General features: G+C 36.6%; 1 protein-coding gene across 2 annotated transcripts in view; it reads right to left on the bottom strand.

Moving 5' to 3' along the window:
• SMOC2 (SPARC related modular calcium binding 2) overlaps positions 1 to 23,878 on the bottom strand; it is a 137,973-nt gene that overhangs the window by 51,501 nt on the left and 62,594 nt on the right. For both annotated transcript variants that reach the window (XM_071431162.1, XM_071431155.1), the window contains exons 5-7: positions 19,559 to 19,606; positions 15,555 to 15,605; positions 14,715 to 14,789 (exon numbers count right to left, since the gene is read on the bottom strand). In XM_071431162.1, the coding sequence (XP_071287263.1) occupies positions 14,715 to 14,789; positions 15,555 to 15,605; positions 19,559 to 19,606 (174 nt within the window). The remainder of the gene's footprint in view (positions 1 to 14,714; positions 14,790 to 15,554; positions 15,606 to 19,558; positions 19,607 to 23,878) is intronic.

The raw sequence follows: 23,878 nt of genomic DNA, 5'->3' as shown, positions 1-23,878 counted from the left end.
TAAGAGAATGTTATTTTGAATTTTGGTAGCTCTCCTTTACATGTGTCAAAGTATCTTACAAAATGGTCAGTACTGTCTGCACCTTTAATTGATTCATAGCAGACTGGATAGGCATTACAGAATGATAAGAATTTGGCCCTCAGGCACTGAGCAGGAATACAGACATTAAATGGGCTGCTGAAACAGAAACGCTCCATTTTTTTCTTCAGTATTTCAGGCAGTTACTCCAACAGCCATAAAACAAAAGTTTATGCTACCATTGCCATTACCTCTCAAATAAGTACTCTTAAAGCCTACTTGGTTTAAACAATCTCAAAATTAAAAAAATGTAGTAATACTGAGAACATAATTACACCCTTAAAAGCTAACCTATGACAGATGAATCAAAAACTTTTTATAGTGTTTTTTCTTCTTCATCTCATCAAAGAAAAGGCAAGAAGCAGGTGGAAAATGAGCATTCATATTATTGCTTGTCTCTAATTACAAGGACTGTGTTGTGCAATGAAAAATCTTTTAACAGAGAAACAAACAACTTCTCTAAGGTGGTATCATCTGTTGATGATACTGCTCCCAGAACTCTTGCCCTCAGTATGAGATTCAACAACATGAGCATGAAGCCTGGTCAAAAGGTAACTGAACTGCTTTAACCCTGTGTAAAGCCAAAAGCTCATCTCAGATTAAAGGCTGTACAGGTCTTTGCCCCACAGCACACTATATCCAAGGCACATTATTTATATAGCACGTAGGATGTCAGTATTCATAACAGGAGAACTCCAGGATTCAGAAAGAAGACTGTTTACTGATTTTGGCAAAGTTTTGTGTGCAATAAAGAGGATGAGCCAAAGAAGAGTAAAAGCCAGTAAGAATATCCTAATACTAATTCTTTCAACTCAAATAACTTTTAATACAGTTTTATATTGCTCTTTCTTTTCTTTTTTTTTTTTTTTTTTTTTTGTCATATGGCCATGGTTAAACAGCTCAGCCTGTGCTTTGGTTTCAAGAGCAAAGAAAAATCTCCGGCTTGTCTCTACCTTGAAACTTTGGAAAAAACCAAGGGCAATCTGAATTAAAAATAAAAATTCCAATTCCACCCCACTTTCATCTCTGTTTTCAAAAAGAAATAGTTTTTTAAAGAGTAGATAATGTTAAATATGATGTGAGAGTGAAACATCACTATGCTTTTGAAGAATGGGAGATCTACAATCATATTGAAAAATTCCAGGCCAAAATTTCTGCTCCTATGAACTGGAACCATTCCATTGCATACAGTAGGGATCAGCAGCAGAAAATTTAGTCCCAAGAATATTCAGAACAATTTTAAAGGTTTCTTGGATAATGCATAGTAGCAAAGACCTTTGAACTAGTAAAATGAGAGTTTTAAAGAGTCTAGGATCCTTAATCTTTTACAATCCATGATTACTTTATGTCCTCAGAAGATCATTATTTTAAATGTTTAACATGCCACACAAACGACCTGGATAAATAGTAGAGGCCTTGCAAAAATACTTTCCAGCAATCTACCGTGTGTGAGAGTAAAGAGCAGGTTTCCCAAAGCGTTATTTTTCAAGGTGTTTGCTTGGCATTTCCAGCCTTTTCAGACCTGTTCCCATCTTGTCTTCCCACACAGACATGCACAACTACCTCAAGCCATATTTATTTTGAAGCTCTCTACAGCTAAGGAAGAAATCTGAAGGACTGGTTTTGGCAGTACTGTTTGAATAAAACAGATTATAAATATTTAACTTTTACAATGAGCATCACAGGAAAGCGCAATGTTGGCATTCGGTCACCTAATAAGGAAACGTTTTTATTATTGCTTACGTTTAGACAGTTCTGTTATTGTTTCTACATATAATGCATTGTATGCTTTGTGTTCTTTTTAATTTGGGAAAATTAAACATTGTTTAATGTCTTGACAATAATGCAAAAGGAAGCTCACTGCATGATGGTCCCAGGAGGTTGTGAAGCTATTGCAATCAGAGCTGTTGCTAATTAAATCTGCCTATTGTTACAAAGCATTTGGGGCCAAACCAATCAACCACTGGCATAATTAATGTAGTTCACAAGGGTCTTTAGCAGTACTTGTTTTCATTAATCATAAGGAACAAACACAGGCTAAAGAAGAGTGGAAAAGCCTGTGTATTTACAAACCTGCTTGTCTGGAGTCTCATTTGGAAACAACTACAGTACAGTCCCATGGCAAGTACCCTTGAACACTAATAATTTTGCCTCATACATGTATGCACATTTTCATGAAGGTAACATGCAGGAGAAGACACAGGCTCTCCCTTGCATCAAAGGGGCAAGCCTATTCTCTTTGGCTTGTGTTCTACATACATATTTTACAATGACACAATGACAGGTATAGTTTTCAGAATGAAGGGGAGGAATCTTTAAAGTTATCAATCAGTTGCAAGGAAAAAGATGTAAATCCAATGTCATGATTTACATGACTGGGACACTGAGATCAACAAGCAAAACAAAAGGCATGAAAAATTGAAAAAAAGGGTCCCTTTTCATTTAGAGAAATACCACTATTTCAATTGGTCAATATAACAACTTTTCCTTCACTTCCACCTGCTGTACTGCATAAGCCTGTAAAGTGCCATATTGTATTCTATAGTCCTGTACTAGATGCTGTCTCAGCCATCTCTCTGATGAAACCTTTCTTCTGCTTGCATTGATGTGTCCAGACTGTGACAGCCCTGCTCAAAGCAGAGCCAGGATTAGAGCCCTGGAGTTCCTGGCTAGCTGCCCTGAATGTAAGCAATGAAACCACACTGCTTCCCTCCATTAGCTGACATCAGATGTTTTCCCATACAATACTTTGTAGGCTGCTTAAGTCTCCACAATGATATCCTGAGGAAGTGAATTGGCACAAAATACAGTCCAAGACTCTGAGCACTAGTCAGTCAGACCAACAGCATTGACATTATGACACTTGTATTGAGTTTTATTTGAAAATCTCAAATGAACTTCCACAAAACAACTCACAGCTTTGGCTATGGTGATGCAATGTTACTTAGGAAGCATTCTAACTTAGGATGAATTCTTATTTAGGAAGCATTATTACTTAGAAGGGTACTAAATTAATGCTGAAAATATATTTCACTAGCTTTAGCATCAAACATGTAGTTGCTCCTACATTTTGTAATCCTTCAGTATCCTACAGTATGGATAGCACCACTGGACAAGGTATCTCTGAAACAGTCTCTGACATCCTACACAGATAGGTAATGACACCTTTCCAAGTTTACTCAATCTAGGAATCAGGCTCTCCTCCCTATTATTTGCAGTCTTAACTGGGTGCTTCTAAGAACTCTCAGCTTGATTTTGGGGTCACTATATTTTCAGAATACAGCCTGCAAACTCAGCAGGATCAACAGCCTCTATTTCTTGGTTATTCTCCTCATAAAGCCTCCAGTTTATGCCTGTGGCTGTCTTAGTTAAAAGGAGAAGATGAAAGATTAGAGAGATGATAAATCAGTGTTACAAGAAATGTTAACCAGCATTTGAGATTGCACAATGATATCTAGTGAAAAATTGAGAAACAGGCAGAGAAGATCAGCTACTGACAGGAGAGAAAGAAGACTGCAAAGAAAGGATTGGAAACATAATGGGAACTCTCTGTATGCAACCAACTTTGAGGATGAATAACAGAGACTATATTGCAAAAAGATAACACTGCAAAAAGCTCCAATAAAAGTAGGTATGAAATAAAAGATAAATTGAGCTTAAATATAGTATTCTGATTAACAAAGTTTCCTGATCATATAGGGGAAGACTTGAAGCAAGGCATTTTCTCTCTAGCTTTGCTGTCCACAGGGGGTGCTCTATATAGAAGCCACACAGGCTCGTTTTGACAAGAGTATTGGAAAGGTAAGTGCACCACGACATCCTTAGCGCCATGGTTAGTTATGTGACATATTCTCTGATGTGTGAAGGTATTCCTGAATATTCAATTTTTCTGAATATAAATATGATTCAGTGTGCAAAACACATCATCTAGTGACAATTAAGTTGTACATAATGATAATTAAGAGAAAATACTTTATTCAGCCTTTCAGCTGGCAATACCAATGAAGTGGAGGAGCCCATGTGCTGACAGCATATTCATTAAAGTCAAGAGGAATTCCACCTATGTAAGAGCAGCAGGATTGGGGTGGACTGTACTACTGTCACTGATTCAGAAGACTGATATACTACATACTAGCCACTTTATGAAATGAATGTGCACTGTGTTTCCAAGAGAAGCCATAACATCATAATCAGTCCTGTACCATTAACGTTGCCATAAAGAGAAAAACTTATAAAAAATTTAAATAAACCCTCCAGGCCTGATTCCCCTCTCTCCTCATAAGTCTTCCAGTGGTATTAGCCTCATAACTGCAGCAGAGTCACTCCTATTCACACTGCTCCGAGTAAAACGAGGCTTCATGCCTGCTGAAACTAAATCATTGCCTCCTACAGTAATTTTCTATTATTATATTGGACTGTTTAGCTAAAGGGATGAACTACAGGATGTGTGACTACATTACAAGTCACTGTTCTGTACTAAAGATGTTGGTAGGGAAATGAGAAGAAGTGACCTTTCAAACCGCTGACATTTATACTGATATTTTTGGTTTTGCTGCTCCTCTGTTGTGTCAATTCATAGGAACTTAAAATCATATCCTAAAAATGATCTTAGATTGCTTTTAAAATCTGACTAGAAACTTCAAGAACAATGAAACTGTAAGTCCCTTGAACTAAGAGACAACCAAACAGGAGAGCAATGAGATTAGCAATTTTCTCATTATCTTCTGGCAGTCTGAGATTATGACTTTAGCTACATAATGGGAGTTTTAGGAAAATCAGAGAGGAAACAAGATCAGAAGTTACTTAAATTTATCCTCCCCAAACTAGTTAGGCAAGTAAACAGATTTTGAGTTTTGAGCCAAAAACATTCAGTTATTTGAAGATATTTTTAACTGAATTTTTGTCTTGAAGATGCACTTCTTTAGATGAAAATACATATATTTAAAAAACAAATTCTCTATTTAGTCCTGTGTTTTCCACAGAAGACTGCATTTTCAACCAGTTTGGCATATTAAGCTTTGCCCTCTCTTTTCTCTTGTTTTGACCAAGAGAATTTGAGATCTGCAATTTAATTTGTAGCCTTAATTGTATTTAAACATAGTTTTATTTGTGGATGAGTGCAGATACTTAGCCTGCTGCTTTTAAACTAAAACAGGTATTAAAAATTGCTTAATGAAAAGCAGTGGTCTGTCTCTTCAACCACTGCTTCTTCTCCAGTAACACAGAAGTCTAGTGCATTGTGGAAACAATACTTAACGTTATTCCTAGGCAGTTATTCCTACACATTGCAGACTGCAGGGAAAACAGTGCCTAGCATTTATCTGGAGCAGCCTGATTTGAGAGGTGACAGACCACAATGTACAGAGTGCAGTAAAATGTAAAGCAAGCCAGTTGTAAGACAATAGTTGGGGTATAGATGAGAAGATGTCAAAGTGGGTCTATGTACCTTAGTAACATTATTTGCCTTCAAGAACTTCCCTTGCTCTGATGACCCTTGGTGTGGCTTTGCCTGGAAAGGAGGCTCTACATTGGAAACTGTGACTAACAAAATAATCCAGTACACTGCATTCAGGACAGGGTAGGGTAAAGGGTCCATGGATGACAGCATTAACCTTGGACTTTAACAGTCCATAAAAGCAGACACTGCTGTAAAGAGTCAGACTAATGCAACAGCTTCATTGCAGACAGGTGGCCAGTGAACACATTTGGGGGTGAATTCCACCTATCACATAGAAGTCACTGTACGAGCTGAATTTCTCTTGCTTTTGTACCAAATGGAGAACGCTAAAATTACTGATGAAGCCTCAAAAAGTTCCTGCATCACGTGGCAATTTGTTACAGAATTAAGGAAAAAGCCAAGAATTTTTTTGAAAAAAATTAAGCAATGCATGAACTGTAACACAAGCTGTAGTCTCTTCAACAATTTCGTTCAGAGATACATGGCTTGGCAAATAAGAAATGTGGAATTCATATGTGATAAATCATCCAATTAAAAATCCCTCCAAATTTAAGCCACCATGACTAGCCATAATCTGATCTACCAGGGAACATTACATGGTCCTCCCACAGTCTCTATTTCCATTAACAACAGTCAGAACTTTTTTGTGCAGACCAAGCAGTAGAATTCCACAGTCCATATAACTGGTTTTTGCTTCTTTTTCAAACAAATTTTATTCCACTATTGGAAGGGTAGATAGCTGGTTATTTGACTTATCCTGATAGAAGAAAAAACTGCATCTCTGCATTGAACATGGACATTTTCTCCTATCAGGTCTCTGGATGAGGATGGAACACCTGGCAGCTCTTACTGTTTACCCTGTTGGAAGACCTATCTTCTACATACCACCCAGCAACCATAGTACATCCATAGCCAGAACCAGACGGTCTTGACTGAAAGTTTTATCTATTTCCCAGAAAGATTATGTCATTAGATATGATCCAGTCTAATATGTTTCTGTGCATTAACATGACTTACATGTTTTGTTTTCATCTGCCACTAAAATACAGATCATTAACCTGACATTCCTCTTAGGATTTATGGACCTTATTGATGTTTTTATGATTATGCAATCTGATGTCTGGCAAACCATAGAAAGCTGTGGGTAGGTGGAGGAGTACATGTCTGAAAACTAAAGGAGAACTTCAAGCAGGACTGTATTGTCATTTACTTGCTGTAGCAAGTAATGTGATATAATTAAAAATGGTCAGGAAAGATTACTATCTTTTGGCATCAAATTTTAACACATGCAGTAAAATACAAATTATCAGCCTTGCATAAAACAGATTTTTTTTTCCCCTCCCCACAGTGGGGGTCCAGTAAAGCCCTGGAACATCCTGAGGATAAAGAACATCAACTGGATGTAAAACAGAGCTCTTTTTCTAATGGTTTAGGATGGGAGGGTCTTCCCCTGTAGTGGGAGGAAAAAGCTGGAAATGCAGTGCTTGATCTTTTTTCAGGTTTTGAACTAATATGTAAAATTAAAATGAAGATAAATTAAAATCCTTGTGAAAAGGATTGTAAAAGATAGGACAGTTCTATAACAAGCATGATCCAGCAGCCTATGAATTAAGAATGAATCATAATATACAAGCAGTGTGGGGAGGTCTGGAAAGTTTAATCTTCTTGGACGACTCTGAAAGAACTGAAAGAAAACAGCAATTTTCCTTTACCAATTTAGGTCAGGCAAGGCAAAGCAGAGCAAGGAAAAGAAAGAGGACCAGAATATGAAGAGTGATTTTGTTCACTGGTGAAGAACATGAAGAGGTTGAATAGTACTGTTCCCTCTTTTGTAACAGGTAAATCAAGACTAGAGTATCATTAAAAATTGCTGCTGAAAGTAATAAAAAGTTCTCTATTAGGAACTAAGTCAACCATTCACTGATTGGCCGGAGTGATGTGAACATTCAATAGTTTTTGAGCTGTGAGTTTTTCAGCTGCCAGAGGGCATCTTGCAAGCAATATTTGGAAAGAATTCTACTCTAAAACTATTGTGGTCCTTGACAGAAAAACAACAGCAAATGAAGAAGAAGTAAAGAGAGCTGCCTCCTACACTTTAAAATACAACAGTACTGCATATAACAAGTTGTGACAGTGCCTAATGGATCTCCCTTCCCAGCAGGCTCTTAACAATGCTAGGTTTAGAGTAAAATACAAATCAGAAATTATAGTTCACTCAGAATAATTAAGTTCCATCTTGAACTCTAAAGGGAACATTTAGTGAATCAGCTACAAGAGTCAACTCTAAGAATCTGAGAAGGCCATAAGATTGTGTTTTGGAAGCTTCTAATCTTCATCTGAGAATTTCTTACTAAAATTCCATGCAATGCCCTTCTCTGCCATGCACCACTTTGCTGAGAGAACAGGCTGAACAAAAAATGTTCTAACAGCTCATGTCTTTCAGCACCCACAGACTTTACAACGCCCAAAAGGCAGATCTATGGCTAACAAAAAATATTTGGACTTGCTCTAGATGCCATGAAATAATGCTAGTGTCTTTCCTTGTGTAGGGAACTGACCTGCAGATAAGCCCAAGGTAGAAAATTCATAGTAAAAATGTCTGGACTTGAACTTGTCTAAAATTCAGCAGAGACAGATTGCCATTTGTTGTGGAATGAGTTCCCATTGACAGAGTCCCTGTGTTGATTTGATAGCCCGTTGGGATGTTTGAAGACATTTAAAATCACTACTCATGCCTTCTATTCTACTTTCCTTTCAGGGTTTGAATTGAGGTTTTTAGGGATTAAGCCAATTCCATTTCCAATACTCTGGATTATCAAACCTCCATGTCAGAACATTACAGATCTCCTACAAGCTTTTGTAACTTTTAGCCCATGACAACGTCAGATACTCTAGGCAGGACATGGATCTACTTCAACAATTTATTACCACGCTTTTGACTTCTCCAGCTACAGCGAATGACTGCATTTACAACACAAGTATTTACAACACAAGCAATTACCGTGGTTGAGTGTGGCTCATACCTCACTAATTGTTGGAAAGAAACACTGTCTTTAGGGCTGAAATGAGCTAGTAACAGTCAAAAAGCTCCAGTTTTTCTGTGTAATTCAGTGGTTTTCAATTAATGGACCACTTCTACTCAGGCTCTTTCCCTATGCAAGTCTACTTTATGTATTTGAAGTCCATTTCTGAGTGTCCAGTATAGGCATAATATATTAAGAGCAAGCAGGCATCATCCTCACCTGCTCCTCCTTTAATGCCAAATACAAAAAAATTTGAGAATGGAAGATTAACCAGGGTTCTGCAGGACAACAAACGACTTCCTAGGAACCCCTGCTGAAAAAGACAGGCAACAAGCTTTTAAAATATTTTCTTCCCCTCTTGCCTATGTTCTTTCCTCACTTTTTTATGATATCCATTTTGATTTCCTTCTGTTATAACTGGTTTCATATCTCAAATTTCCACATTTTGAAATAAGCCTAATTCAAAATACTTTCAGAAAACTTCTAACTATTTTGTAATAAATATGTAAGTGGAAACATTCAACTGGATCTTAATTTTTCCTTGCTCGTTTACACAATTTCAGCTGCAGGTAATTTATCTTCAGTGAACACTAAAAGCAACGTCTGGAAAATGCAACAATTAATAAGAATAAATAAAAAGTCACTGAGCTGTTACACAGTTTTCTGTCTCTAGGTTATTAATTTTCCTTTGCTTAGAAAGGAATGGCTCTTAGAATTGATGTAATTGGGCAGACACATGAAATCTTGTATTTATTTCCTTTGAAATGAAATGGTTTCTTGGGGGGGGGGGGTCTTTATGCAAGTTTTTTTTAACTTTAGGACTGACTTTTTTCAGGATAGGTAAAACAGTAAGAAGTTGGTCAGGTTGAGTTTGGAATAAACATGAGCATTGGAGTATGGAACAAGTTTTGTCTTTGTCCTTTCAGGAGGTGATGTTCAGGGAATGAGCAATGCACCAGGATACTAATATTGGAACAATTGCTTCTGAGAAATAAAACAAGCAAGCTAATGAGACAGAAACCTCACTGACAACCAACATAGTTTCCATGTGAGAAAAACTCTAATGTACAAATGCTTTGAAGCTGTCAGATGACATGGCAATAAAAACTACATTCACCTCTTAGAATGTTACTCTGTCATATTAATCAGTCTTCCTGGCACACTTTGCCAACAGATTCAGACTATACAGACAGATAAATGCAAGCAGCTATAGATACAGACACATAATTATCACTTTAGATTTCACTATTTTAGTCTATTAAGAAGGTATTCTCAGCAGACATCATACCAACTGTTTTCATTTGCATTTGCACCAAGTCTATAATACATTGCTGTATGTGCTCATCTGTGTTTTCCCAGATGTTGTTTTGAGAATGAAACTCTTGGATCGAACTCTTTGGGACTAATTGATAAAATCTTGCAACAGATTTTTTAAGTCCTGAAAATGATAGTCTGTAGCAAAAAGGGAGCAATAAAGCACCACTCCATTGTGTCAGAAAATTAAATAAAAAGCTATGTGTCCCTTTCATGTGTGCACAGGTGAAGTAAAAAATTTTGATGATGATTCTACACTACCAGAATATCCAGATTAAGGGGTTTGAAATCTGGGTACTCTTGAAATCACTAAAACCATAGTTTGAGGAGACAATTATGTGATTGTGATGTAATTGTGATTTAGAATTCTTCATTCTGGAGGAAAAATGTCATAATCACATAAACCTGACCCTGCATCAGAAGCCTTAATGGCAGATCAGGATTTTCTCTGGGTCAGCCCTTTTTTATGATGGATTAAGTATGGCTTGTCCACTAGAACCTGCTTAAAGCATATAAGCATAAAGATGACAGAAATCACAGAGCTGGCACAAACACTGCATCACTTGTCTGTGTGGTTCAGATGAAATGTGAACAAATGGGTCAACAAAAAAAGGCAACAATTTCTTCCTCTGTTCTGTTTTGGTCATACTGGTCATACTGGATTATCAACATAACAAACACCAGTTTTAGAACCCCTTTACAATGCTAATTAAATACACAATCAACAAATGTATGATCAATGAACATATAAATCATTAGCGCTACGATACTATTACATCTCTACAGAAACAGATGAAAGTATTATAATAAGAGAACTGAATAGTAAATAGGTGAAACTGTATTGTATTTTAGCCACCAGAACAATATTCAAACTTTTTTTATCTTGAATTACACTATCACCAGGATTTCTAAGGTCTTTAAGTACCTATATAAGTATATTACAGGTTACAGATGACTTTTTCTTTCCTATATTTGCAAAATTAATGAAATTTTACATTAAGTATGGTTTATTCTGTGGTGTTTTCTACACTTACATATTTATTACAAAATAAAGATTCTACTGAGAAATTACTGAGTACTTTAAGAATCTTTTTGAACATTAAAAATGTTATCACTTAAACTCACCCTATTTATTTCTCAGGAAAGTGCTCCCACAACAGACTATTTGAAAATAATGGCTCTCAAATTCAAGCTAACAAAATGAATTTGAATTTCACTGGGCATTGTGAAAAGAATTAAACTACACTTTCTTTGTCTATACTTAAACAGAAGAAATGGTGTACAACCTCTGAAAAACATCACACTGTGTTGCCAAGAATCCCACAGGGATATAAACTGCTGATAGAGCAGATTTAGCAAGGAGAATCTAAGAGATTTACAGTCCACCCTGAGCTGTCCTCAGGGAAGTGGATTTTCCCTGTTAGGTGATGGGAAAGTATCTGCACTGTCTTCTCCACTCATATAGTGCTCGGATTTCCAACTGATACCAGTGTGGGACTAAGTTCACCTAAAGCACAGATACCTTAATATCAGCTACAGATCTAAACTAGTTACCATGCCTAAATTCCTAGCAGGAATTTAGACCCTGAGTTCACAGACACACAGCAGCGTAGGCTGTGTCTTAATCAGAATCCATGTAGTACCTTGTTCAATGTTTTCTGCTTATTTTCTATAGCTGTTGGTAAAATTCCTACTTCTGTCAATCTGATGTGGCAAATCCACAATGTTTTCTGTGAAATGGAGGAAGAAATGAGGACTGTGGGGGTAGTCACAAAATATTTACAAAGGCACTGTGACATATGTATAAAGTATCTCAGCAAAACCTATTTTTGCAATGAGATGAATACTCTAGTCTAAGTATGGAAAGAAAAAGTATTTTGGAAATCATCTTAAATGTACCAAAACATCTATTGAGATGTTTCTACTCAAAACAGCGACTCTAAACAGAGCTATTGTAACATAATCCAGTGTTGATGGCATTTTTTCCAGGAGTAAAATTTTGTTTTCAAAAACTAATAAGTTAAATACCACTCCACAAATGCCTTAAGTGAAGGCAAAGGCCTATTTCTCTGAGCCAACAAAAAGAACACACACTAGAAGGCATTATAGAACATGGATATATAATCTACTAATTTCATGCCTTGCATCTGTGAGTCTTGCAAATGCCATTACTCTGTGCTAAATTAATTTAGGCTCATTCAGTCAAATGAATGCACTGGAGAACTAATATAAACCAGAATTTCCTGAGCCATTATTTTTTATCTTCCAAAACCTAAAATAGGTTATGCTGATTTTACTGACTAATTGTAACTGGCAGGTCATTTGCAGAATAGTAAAAGCAAACCACTTCATGGTTAAAACAAATTTAATGTATTAATTAAAACAAGTTTAATGTACTAATTTGTGACCTTAACTCACAAAGCCTTTCTCCTAAGGAGATTGATTTCTCAGCTCAAGACAAGTTTGTAGATGACATGTTGATCATGATACATTAGAACATATATTCAAGTAAAAACTAGCAAGAAGAAAGCAGTATAGACTAAAATAGTAAGTCGGTAAATAGGATATAAGTATCTTGCCTGAAATTTTAATTTTGTCTTTTTTTTAGTTATGTTCTATAGGCAAGGCTAGATGATAGTGTTATTTGCACCTCAAGAATTTCTTAGACAGCACTAAGATTACTATAGAAAAAAAAGGAAATTAAGCCCATTATGAATAAATTTGGCTTTGTGTTTTGTTTTATAAACACAGTTCCTATGCAGAGATAAATTTTCCTCATTTTCCTCAGACAAATACTTTTCAATAAGCTTTCTGATGTTTATATGATCAAGTCCGAATCAGAGTTTACTAAGCTAACTGAGTGAAGAAGACATCTATAGTTATCCTTTATATTGAAGCCTGGAAGTGGGAAGATGGCAAGTTTACAATCTACTGGATTCAGTGGCAAGTTCTTTCCTGCTCAGTACACAAAACAGTCCAGAGTTGATTCTCTGTAGATGTTCCCAAAAGCCTTGGCGCCACTCTGAGAGGTAATAAGGGGGAAATCCTTCTCTCTCTTTTTTTTAAAGACCTTAAAAACCTGCCTACAACAATCAGTGAGGTCACTGTTTTTAGCACCTGGATTCATCTTGATTGATTATGTCAATCTGGAACATCAGATATAGCTACAAATTACAGAGAGATTTGCTTCACAGTACCTCCTGAAGTAATTCTGCTAGCCTGGGTATGGCACCACCATTGTGAGCAAGTCCTGTTAGCAAATCTAACACAATCATGCTTTTGATGATGGGCTAGGAGTCACAAAAGACTCCTAGCAGAGTAAGCTATGCTTCTGATTCCTCTTCTCTTGTTAATGTGTTTTTAGATGGACTGGAGGTTACCAGTTCCCAGAAATAAATGTGTTTTACAACAGAGGTAAGCTATGTTTCTGATTCCTCTTCTCTTGTTAATGTGTTTTTAGATGGACTGGAGGTTACCAGTTCCCAGAAATAAACCCACCTTTTTTATCTTGTCTTTGTGTGTGCACTTGTGTTAGTATATGTGTTTGTGTGTGTGTGTTGAAGCTTTGGCAGCTACGCTGCAAACTCAAGAAGTCTTGCTTTAGTCTCTAGCACTGTAAAAATTAAACAAACACTCCTAAGTGACAAATTTCTATAGACCTATTTTATGCTACAGAAATCCCAAAGGAATTCTGTTCTTGCCTACACTGACTAAAGAAATGAAAATTTAAATCTCCAGCATGAAAAGTATTTGCTTCAAACTCTTGTCTACACTGTTTAAGGTCCTTCCCTTAAGTGCCTACTGGAAAATCAAGAAGAGAAAAATGATTAATAATAACTGCACTGATGTTAAAAATAGCTTATATAAAGGAATCTTTCAACCTTTTAGTGTCTTGCTTTCTTTCTCATGATGATTGTTTGTCTTTTCTAAATGCTTTTGGCCTCAATTCAGTAAAATACTTAAGCACAGTACTTAATGCAAAGCATAACTTCAATTTCTACTGGATTTGAAATGTGGTTTGGAATGATTTACTGAATCATAGCCTACATCATTAATGTTTGCCTTCAAACTATACATTTTTCCACAGAAATAGAAACTAGGAAGATTCTCTAAAGTTTATGCCACTGAAAGGAAGAAGCAATGAAAAAGGCACCAAAATTTATCATCTACCAAAGCACTGAATTTATCTGAATACTATAGAGAATTCAGTCCTAGGACATTCACCGGACATTCCTAGTCCAGCTTTAAAAAGCTCAATTCTAAACAGTGATGAAAATAAGTAAAGCAAGAATTCCACATTTATTGTTTAAAAAGCAACATAATTAATTCACATCAAACTAGTGATCAGTTTGTAAATAGCAGGTGACTGATGTAGTAAAAAGCAGGTAACACTGTCTTTCCAATTCCTGCTCACTGAAAGCTGGCTTCTGATGAGAGTTTGCTTCTTTTCAGGTCTGCTTTCTAAGATTCACCACCAAACAACAGTAATCCACACTGTCGTTTTACAAGCACCTTCTTGCTGCATATCACTCAAAAATAAGCAGATAGCAAAGAGGAAGATAATTAAAAAGAATGTAAAATAAGTGTCTGACCCACTAGACAGATGCAAATAGGTATGAACCAGAGACTTTAGTGGACTAATATCATTTTAGCTAAGTAAAGCCTGGCCAAAAGTACTCCTCTATAAAGGAATGTATGATGCATGAGCTTAGTAAATCATCACTATTGCAAATCATTAAGGCACTATCATACAACGAGAGTGGAAGCATGATGGTTATTAAAATGGTTCATGCACACCTTCACAGGAACTTTGCAAAGTAAGAACAACCTAAGTTTCTTACCTGAGCTTTTATTGGTTTTGTTCTGTCTACTCTTTACTTGCTCAGTCCATAAGGTAGGATAACGAGAAGCTATATCTAGAAGAAAAAAAAAAAAGGCAACAGAAAATACTTTATAAATGTTAACATTTTTAAAATTTATTAGCAACTGAATAGAGGCTAAGTTTAAAGAAACAGGGACCTTAAAAAAAAGGCCACAGTGGTTTTTATTAGGGCAGTTAAGATTACTATTCATGCAAAGGCATGAATAGCCATTTCCTTGTCCTATTCATACAGAAGATTTTTCAATCTAAAAGTTCAATAAATACTTTTAGATGAAAATTGTTTTTAATAAAAATAAAAATGTCCTACTCTGGACCCAAAACATATAATGGCTGCAGACCCAAATTCTGCAAGATTAGCGGTGAGTGATAAGGCAGCCACAACATAGGACTATTATTGCTTCTTTAATGGCAATTAATTTCTCCGGAGGCAAATAAGCCTCACAAAACATCAGCCTCAACAGTGATATTACTAGTCATTATGCTGAGGACAGAAGTTACCCTCTGACTTGTTTATTTGAACATAGAGTTTTAATCTGCACTTTGGCTCAAGTTTAAAACCTGTGTCTGCCCTCAGTCATGACAACTAAAATTGCTGATGTTGGTCTCCACAGGTAAAGTCTCATCTCCAGACTATCATGCATTGTGTTTGTTGTCTTTGTTGTTCCTAAAAAAAAGAACAGATGTTTGCACTTTCTTGCAACCACCCCAGCAGTTGTAGATACTCCTAGGATGGCATTTTATGTTGTGGAATACAGTCCATAACTGCACAGTTTAATACCACACTGTTAAATTCACTCACCTTCTTCATCACCTTGAGGCTGAGTCTCCAGCGCAGGAGCTGAGGCATCATCTGAATTCAGAATGGAAAAGATTTGCAAGGAGACTACAATTATGAAAGTAAGCTAAATAAGTGTACATACATGATTGAAAATAATGATTTGCACATAGCCCCGGCCAGTAAACAATAATTCAAACATTCTTTATAGTCAGTACACAGCACAGATATATCACATATAAAGGTTATGTTTTATAAATGGATGGGGTTTCAGGTTATGGATGATGAATTTATTGCAAGTTCTTTGGTGATGCATGAAGTGATCAGGTTGCTCTCTGGAGAGTAATTCTTCACTTCTAATGCTGCACACTGATACCTATAGATTATAACTGAAAAATCAGCATTTCTAAAGAAATAATTAGATAAATGTCTAGAAGAAGTGAGACCTGTAAATGCAAAAAGAGTCTGGAGGGAATGAGTGGCTGCAGACACCTTAAAATCAAAGGGATTTTTAAGTACAGCAGGATCTATTCAAGAATCAGGTTTATTTACAAATAAGATTCACAGATTATATAACCAGAATATTGTTTGCACAACTGTTATCCTCTGGTCAGCATTCTCCATCCACCCACTAGCAACCATTACTGCAAGAAATGAGGGAGGGAAAATTACAGAAATGACAAGAAGATGTGAGTCATTTTAGGTTCACTAAAACATTGTGGAGGTAGTGCTGGAAAAGAAAAATTAAACATAAAAAACTATTTAAACAAGCTTTTGCTAAACAGTGGTACCAAAGACCCATCTTTACTTTATTATGTTTTTGTTATTTAAAACTATTGCAGATGTGGGGTAAATATGACTCAGGAGACCATGCTAGTACATATTTTCCAGTCATATTTTCCTGTGGCATGGAGCTAACTCCAAGACCAAGGTGTACTGCAGTAAACAGCATCTTCCGTGCAAAGGTTTTATTACTATTTCTTGCAGTTTCACAAGTGGATGTCAGACCAAAATAGTTTCCAGATTGTTTTCTTGGCATTTTCATGGAAGACAGAATCAAAGGTAACTGAGAAGCTGCTTCTGGCATGTAGCCTTACCTGGGTAACAAGGGAGCAGCAGCTTTTAGGCTAACATACTATCTCTTTCCTTTCCTTTCTGCTAGTGCAATTCCAAGAGTCTCCTGTTCTCTTTGCTATCACCATCACTGCTTCGAGTAGTTTAAATTCTATGTTGTCTTTAAATCATGCAAAAGGTTTGGGGTCACTCTGACCTTTGCCTCTAAGGGTCACAGTCTAGGTCACAGCAAATACAGATACCAAGCAGATGTTGATAGCAGGTAAAACCAAATTTCTAGCCATGGAATAATGATCTTTATAAAAAACCAAAGGAGCAGCAATGGGAGCTTATTTTCAATGCAAAATTATCTAACCAAGGCATAAGGAGATTTCTTTTAAGAGTGCTCATTCTTCGTGTCCACACAATGGCAGGATTCTTTGCTCCAATGCTATGAAAGACTGTCACTCCTCATTAGTTTTGCTGGCATTTCTGTGGTGTCCTCTGGGTGGTGGAATAAGACCATTGATTAATTTCAGAGAGGCCATCAAGCATCCTAGTGTACTGAAAATCAAGACACATATTTAGATCATTAATTAGTAGGTGATTCAGGAAACCCAGTATTTCAGAAGGCAACTTATGGTAGGCAGATATTACCCAGAGCCAAGCCAGAAACTGGGTCTGCATTTAAATAACACTTTTCTAATCATCTTTTGGTACACAATTTCAGTTTGTAACACATTTAATCTTATGCAATTACCTGAAATTCAGCATAATGCTGCAACTCAGTGATAGTCAGCCCAATCAAAATTAGGCTCCTGAACTTTGTTAAAGCGGCATTTAAAACAGTTTTGGTGTTTAATGACTGATATGAATTAGATATCTCACAGACTAATTGCACAATTCTTCCTGGCTGGCACATTCATACTAGTCTGTATATTTAAACATAAACCTGTTTAAATTCTGTTTGCTGTCAGAGTTCAGTTACCAAGAACACAGTCCTGCAGTCATTTAAGAATCAGAAAAAAGGGATGTGATCCCAACTCTGACACCTGTGCTTTTCAGAGTATAAATATTTTCCTTGGATAGAGGAAAGAACTGTGGAGCCAGAGAACATACTTAAGGGAATAAATTTTAAGCTTCATTTCTGTTCAGTTTAATGTTTAAATTTACAAACATGCTAACAGAGCCCCTGATCTCCAATATCTGCAGCTGAAAGTTTTCTTTCAGTACTGGAACACCCAGAGAAAGCAAGGTGCACAAGTACAACAGATATGGCTCACCAGTTCCACATCTATGAGACATCTTGGAAGGGGAGACTGTCTCAAATCTATGCTCTCTCTTGGGGGGAGTCCTCGAGACCACACCTTGAAGGTCTGAAGCATGTGCTCTGGAGCACTGAGAACCCTGTGAACCAGCTTAAGCTTGCTGGGCTACAATATGGGCCGGAACATGTGGAGGAAAGAGGAGCAGAGAGGGTTATGGTTGATGCAAAAGAATACTACTCTGCCCTTGCAAGCTGAGCTACAAAATATGTTTTACCACACTGGCTGTGAAGCTGAAGCACAGCTCCTTAACTCAGATAGGTGTATAATCCTGGTTCCTACGCTGCGGGAGTCCCTAAAGAATTTGGGATGTCTCTGACAATACTACTTTATTTAAAGCATAAGGCAGTATCCATCTGGAAGAAGGCTGAGGAGAGGAAGACAGCAGCATTTGAGAAGAAGCAGGGACCACCTGGGAACCAGGTCAGAAGCCTTTAATACTGCAGGCTTGTGCTGGAGAACAAAAGCCAGGCATGAGTAAAATGCAATCATGTCACTTAAGACACAAATATACATGGTAAGAAGGGAGATTTGATAAAGTGTGTTCATTTCCTTGTTCTATGACTGTTCATTCAGGGTTCAGTAGTTCAGCCATCACAGCCACAAACAAAAATAAAGGATACCAGTCAAGTTTTATATATGGGATAGTTCATTCCGTTCAAAGCTGAAAATGAAAGTCCAGACCTGAAGAAAATGGGCAACCTAAGGTTAGTGCTACTCACAATTTGTCTGGAAATACATGAAGGACCAATTTTTCAGTACTTTGTAACTATTAGCCTTAAAAAAGTGTTGATTCTTTTAGCCTAACAGCACTATAGTTTCTTTAAATGTTAGATTTATTGCAATGCTGCGAGAGCACCTGTAAAAAAAATTGAGTTATATTTACCATGCAACAAATAGAGAGGTATTAACATTAGAACAAAAGGAACTTCTTTAAAATTAATTTATGCAGTGTAAATGATGGGAATATTCAGTATGCTGTTTTCAGCTGAATCTAGAATTCTTTCAAGTGTTTGGAGAGTGTAAACTTTAATTTTGTTTAGAGCAGACATCTCATTCATTTTAGTCTACAAGCTATGTCATATTCATATCAGATTTTTTGTTCTGCCAAAAAGATATACATCATGACCTATATCAAACAACAACAATCTTCTGGCCATAAATATAAACCATCAGATGAATTAATTGCAATATAAAGCCAAGTGCTGGGTCCAAGATGACTCAAGCACTGATTGCTATGGAAATAAAGTGAGAAATCCAGTTCCCAAGCTTCTGGGACTGCAGAGTGTCATCTTTATCAAACAGACAGAATAATCTGTCCTCCAGAAAAAGCAGAAAGTATGGGAAAATATTTCAGAGTATAGAACTGGGAAGAAAAGTTGTTGTCCAAACAGCACTGAATTGCAAAATCTATAGGACTGAGACTAGAAAAACATAGTGTCTATGCATAAATATATATATATTTATACTTAAAAGTTTACTAAATATCTGCAATGCAAATATAAAATTGATAACGTGCATGCATATATATTACATATGCAGCTATAATATATCATAAATTTATATTGATAATTTAAATATATGGAAAACCACAGTAGTGTCTCCCACAGCTATTTTAGTTTCTATTTAAAGGCCAATTAAGATATTTACCTGTTTTGCCTGCTCCTTCTCGTTGTGGCAGCTTCTCACTCACTGAACCTACAATTGGAAAAAGGAATTAACCAGAAAAATATTATTTTCACTTCTAATAGGCCATCTAAGAAACACAGTTCTGCTGTAATGATTCATTTTTGTATATTACAGCAATAAATAACAGCAAATTCTTCCTTTGCAAACCAAAGGTTTTATCTTTGCCTAACCTCTGCATTTGTGCACAATCCATACACTGCCAGACTCCACTTCTTGGCCACCACAAGACCTGAGAAAGAGGCAGCATTAAACACTACATAGACACAAGTCCAAGAACATGCTCATGTGCTGCAGGATGACCCTTTCCCTTCCCCACTGCCCCAGCAAGGACAGGTTCTGCAGGAAGGAGCATCACCCCAGAACCACTCCCTTGCTGTCCCTCACACAGGGCAGCTCTCTCCCTCTGCTCAGTTTTGCCCTCACACCTCAGATGCTCTGAGGGGCTTTTTCAGCCTCTAGACCAGGCCTGGCTCAGATTAAAAACTGTCCTTTTCTGCTTTAAAGGCCTCACACAAAACCTTGTGGAAACCCTATGCAGTGTGGCAAAGCGTTTGTGTCCTGGGGGGAACACAGAGCCTGATTCTGAGCCTGAGCTCATGCCCAGAGCTGCAGCACCTGGGCGAAGAGACAGCAGGGGTGAGAAGGGAGTCAAGAAGATTACAAGAGATGGGTTTTCACAGCTTATTCTACCAGCCTGGACTCCAACCCAACAGAGAATCCAGCCTTGCTTTCAAGCCATCAAGTAATGGAGAATCCACTAATTTTCTTAGTAGTTTTCAAGGGGGCATGTGTCCTTAGGGTTTAAAATAGAAATCCTTCCTTATTTCTTGCTTATGTGCCATTTCCAATTTTATTATTTTAATTACTAGACACTTTTTAACAATTTATCTATCTCTGCTGCATTGAAAATCACCTTTAAAAGTGATATTTTTCTCTCTGAAGAGCCACATGGAGTGATCAAATCTTAAAAACACAAAGTTTCTCCATTCTTACAATACAGTCTCTTCTTACACACACCTGCTCTAATTAAAAGAAAAAATACCAAAAACACACTCATCTGACACATTTGACAGATGCTTGTATGTGTGTGAAATAATTTAGCTGCCTTAATTTTCTTAACTTATTAAGTTATTGGAATACCTATGATCACTGTGTTTAAAAAAAAATAAAGGAAACCCAAACCTTGCAGCACAGTACTTGTGTTCTAAAAGGACAATTTAAATAAGAGAACCCACTAAATCACAGGCCTTGCTTACCATGCTGAACTGATGGTTACTTCAGCAGGAAGTTTAGACAAGGAGTTTGCCAGAGGGGAGATGCCTAACATTACAAATCAGCCCTGCTGATTTTAAAGCCTCCATAAAAGAATACATGGCATTGCAGCCAAGATAGGAACCTTCTGATGGATTCAGCTCTTAATACAGCTTTATATATCCAAATTACAGCTTTATATATTCCTATTAAAATGTTCTTGTTTAGACTTGTTTCCTTTTATAGCAATAGTGTATTTTAATGTATTTTCACTATATAATGTTTGAGTCACCAGAAATTGAATAAACTTAGTGATGAATCAGTATTAATTGAGGTAAGAAAAAGAAAGCCACTATCACTGTAGGAATTATATCCAAGGGTGTTTGGGACAGCTTGTTCTAAATGGGCTCCAATACTAATCCATGCTATTCACTCTGAAAAGGAGGCAGATTTTGTATTTATGCTGAAGCCAGAAGATCTGAGTTTTTGGTGCTTGGCTTGCATTTGATAAAAGGTTCAGTTCGAACTCAAATAAAATGTTCCAGTGTTCGGAAGTACTACACACAAAATTACAGGTTTTTCTAATTGCACCAAATACTAGTGATCCAATCTTTCCTCAAATTTCATCCAGCTACTATTAACTCTGTAGTTTCTGAATTTCATTTTGGTTCACAGGCTTATAATTATAATTTCCTTGCAAACCCAGATACTTTAGGTCCGACTCTCAGTCACACAAGCATTTTGAACAGGCTTTTCATTTGTGAGTAGAAATGATGTCTCAGCAGGGGCAATGTTTGTGATGAACTGCTACTGATACTCACTCTGCTCCAGTTTGGCACCAGTGCTGTCTCTCTATGTACATTAGAACTATTAGTACAAATTGAACTCAGTTTATACATAAGTAATTTAACACATTGGTGAAATTTATATAATATCACACATCTTAAACTAAAAGCAGAAAAATCTTTCCAGATGCATTCACATTACTTCATCTATATGAGAAACAGTGAGAATGACTAAAGTCTGAGAGAATTGAATTTAATTTTTTTACCCTAAATTTTCATGAAAAAATTAGGAAAATGGATGGAGGAGGAGAATGGCATTAACTAGTACTAAAAGCTAACATAATGATACCGAATCTAATTTCAGTAAGAAATTGGATGGATTCTATGAAAATTAGGTTTACTGGGCTAACATTAGTTTTTTTAATAGTCTTAAGAAGTCAATAATAATATTCACAGAATTTCCTATAAAAGAAAGCCTGTGCCCTTCATATAGTTCCACCCGAAATTTTCAATTTATGCAGCATAAACTTTTCTTGTTGTCTCCAAATTCGAGGTAAGGAGTTATTGAGTTTGTATCTTTTTTCTACCATTTCCTGAATATATTTAAGGCAGAAACACTTCCAGCTGAAGTGATGATAGGAAGTTGCATTTGCAAGTTTTTAGGAAATTGTGTCTTCAATATTAAGATGAATCCCCACATTTTCAGCTAGGCAGGAAACAAAACCAACTTATAACTTATCTAAAAGTTAGGCAATGCAACTGGCTTTCAAGTTTTCAGTACACTGTAAGCAACCAAATCACCACATTAATACATATCCTTATGGAATGATGGAGGACAAGGAGGGATATTAGATTCAGCAGCATTACATCAAGAGGAAGAATTTAGCACCATTCAAGCTTGCATGCTTGCTTAGCCATCTATCTATTTACTATTCTGATCTTTTTTTTTTTTTTTAAAGGCAGACATATTCATGCCTTAGTTTATTGCAAACCCTACAATTCTATCCAATTTCACTCTAACAGCATCTGAGGCACAATAAACCTTCCAGGGAACATGATGTGAGTTTTGTGGGTTTTGATTTTAGCACATCCATTTCCTATCATTCTGATCATATGGGACTGGGCTATTAAAAAAAAAGGGTGAAAGCCTATTGTTAACCAGTTTAGATAATGATTTCTGATCTCCTACAAGACAATATTTGATACATACTCACTGAATGCAGATATCAGGAAAGGTAAACTCCCCCTACTATTCCTATCTCGCCTATGGTTGTGTCTGACTGTGTATGTATAGGCAAAGAACTATGTATGAAGACTAAATATCTAGATGGTTCAAGGATGGATATTTTTCTCCAGGTAATGAAAAAAAATAATGGAAACTTTAAAATTTTGTTGCCTTTCCGAATATAGTTTTTCCATCACATTATCTTATCAATACAATACTATACTGGAGGAGTTCTGAATTTCTAAAGCTAGTTACTTGTATTTTGGCCATAAAAGATGATCATGCCATCTTAATCAAAAGGGAGAAAAACTACTTCACAGAAGAATAAAATGTATCTCCATACCTTTGCAATCTCACTGGCAGGAGCCCAGCATATTTAATGGGGCCTAAACCCCCTACAATAGGCAAAGACTGTATCTTCCAATGATATAACACCTGCTTCTCAACTTCTGCCCCATTTCTCAGGACTCCCTGCCTAAGGAATTTCTGTAGTTCCCTGCAGAGCTGATAACAGAGATGGAGAGTTGTAAAAATGTCCTTTTTTTATGTCTGGTGCTCTTTAGTGAAAGTACTGGGAGACATTAATCATTTTTAAGGAGCTTTCTTTTTAATGCCACCATGGGAATGTGTTTGATTTACTGTCCCTCTCACTATTGCTCCTGCAATAGTGAAGACTATTTTCATGGAGTGGAACAGTATTTTGAGATTTATCATGTGTGTCTTAGCAGTACCAAATGTTGATGTGGGAAAAACTGAAAAGGATGGAAGAAGAGCCTCTTTCAGATAAAGATATAGTAATTAAAGCAAAGGTTTACATAAAACAGTTGGAAAGTCCCGCATTTTTTTAATGCTGCTTATGACCTTCATCCTTCCATATCTTATGTCTCTTGCACAAAAGGCAGCTTAAATAAGAGCAACAAGAACAAGTCAATGAGAAAAAAATGGCACAGGCAACTGTTGTTGATACATTAAAAATAGATATGGGACACTTTTTGGACCTGAGATAACTTTAAAAACCAC

The sequence above is a fragment of the Agelaius tricolor genome, unplaced genomic scaffold (assembly GCF_023055355.1).
Source record: "Agelaius tricolor isolate 1412-34295 unplaced genomic scaffold, bAgeTri1.0.p SCAF_1, whole genome shotgun sequence".
NCBI lineage: Eukaryota > Metazoa > Chordata > Aves > Passeriformes > Icteridae > Agelaius > Agelaius tricolor.
The sequence above is the reverse complement of the archived record's forward strand: the minus strand, read 5'-3'. Positions and strand labels throughout refer to the sequence as shown.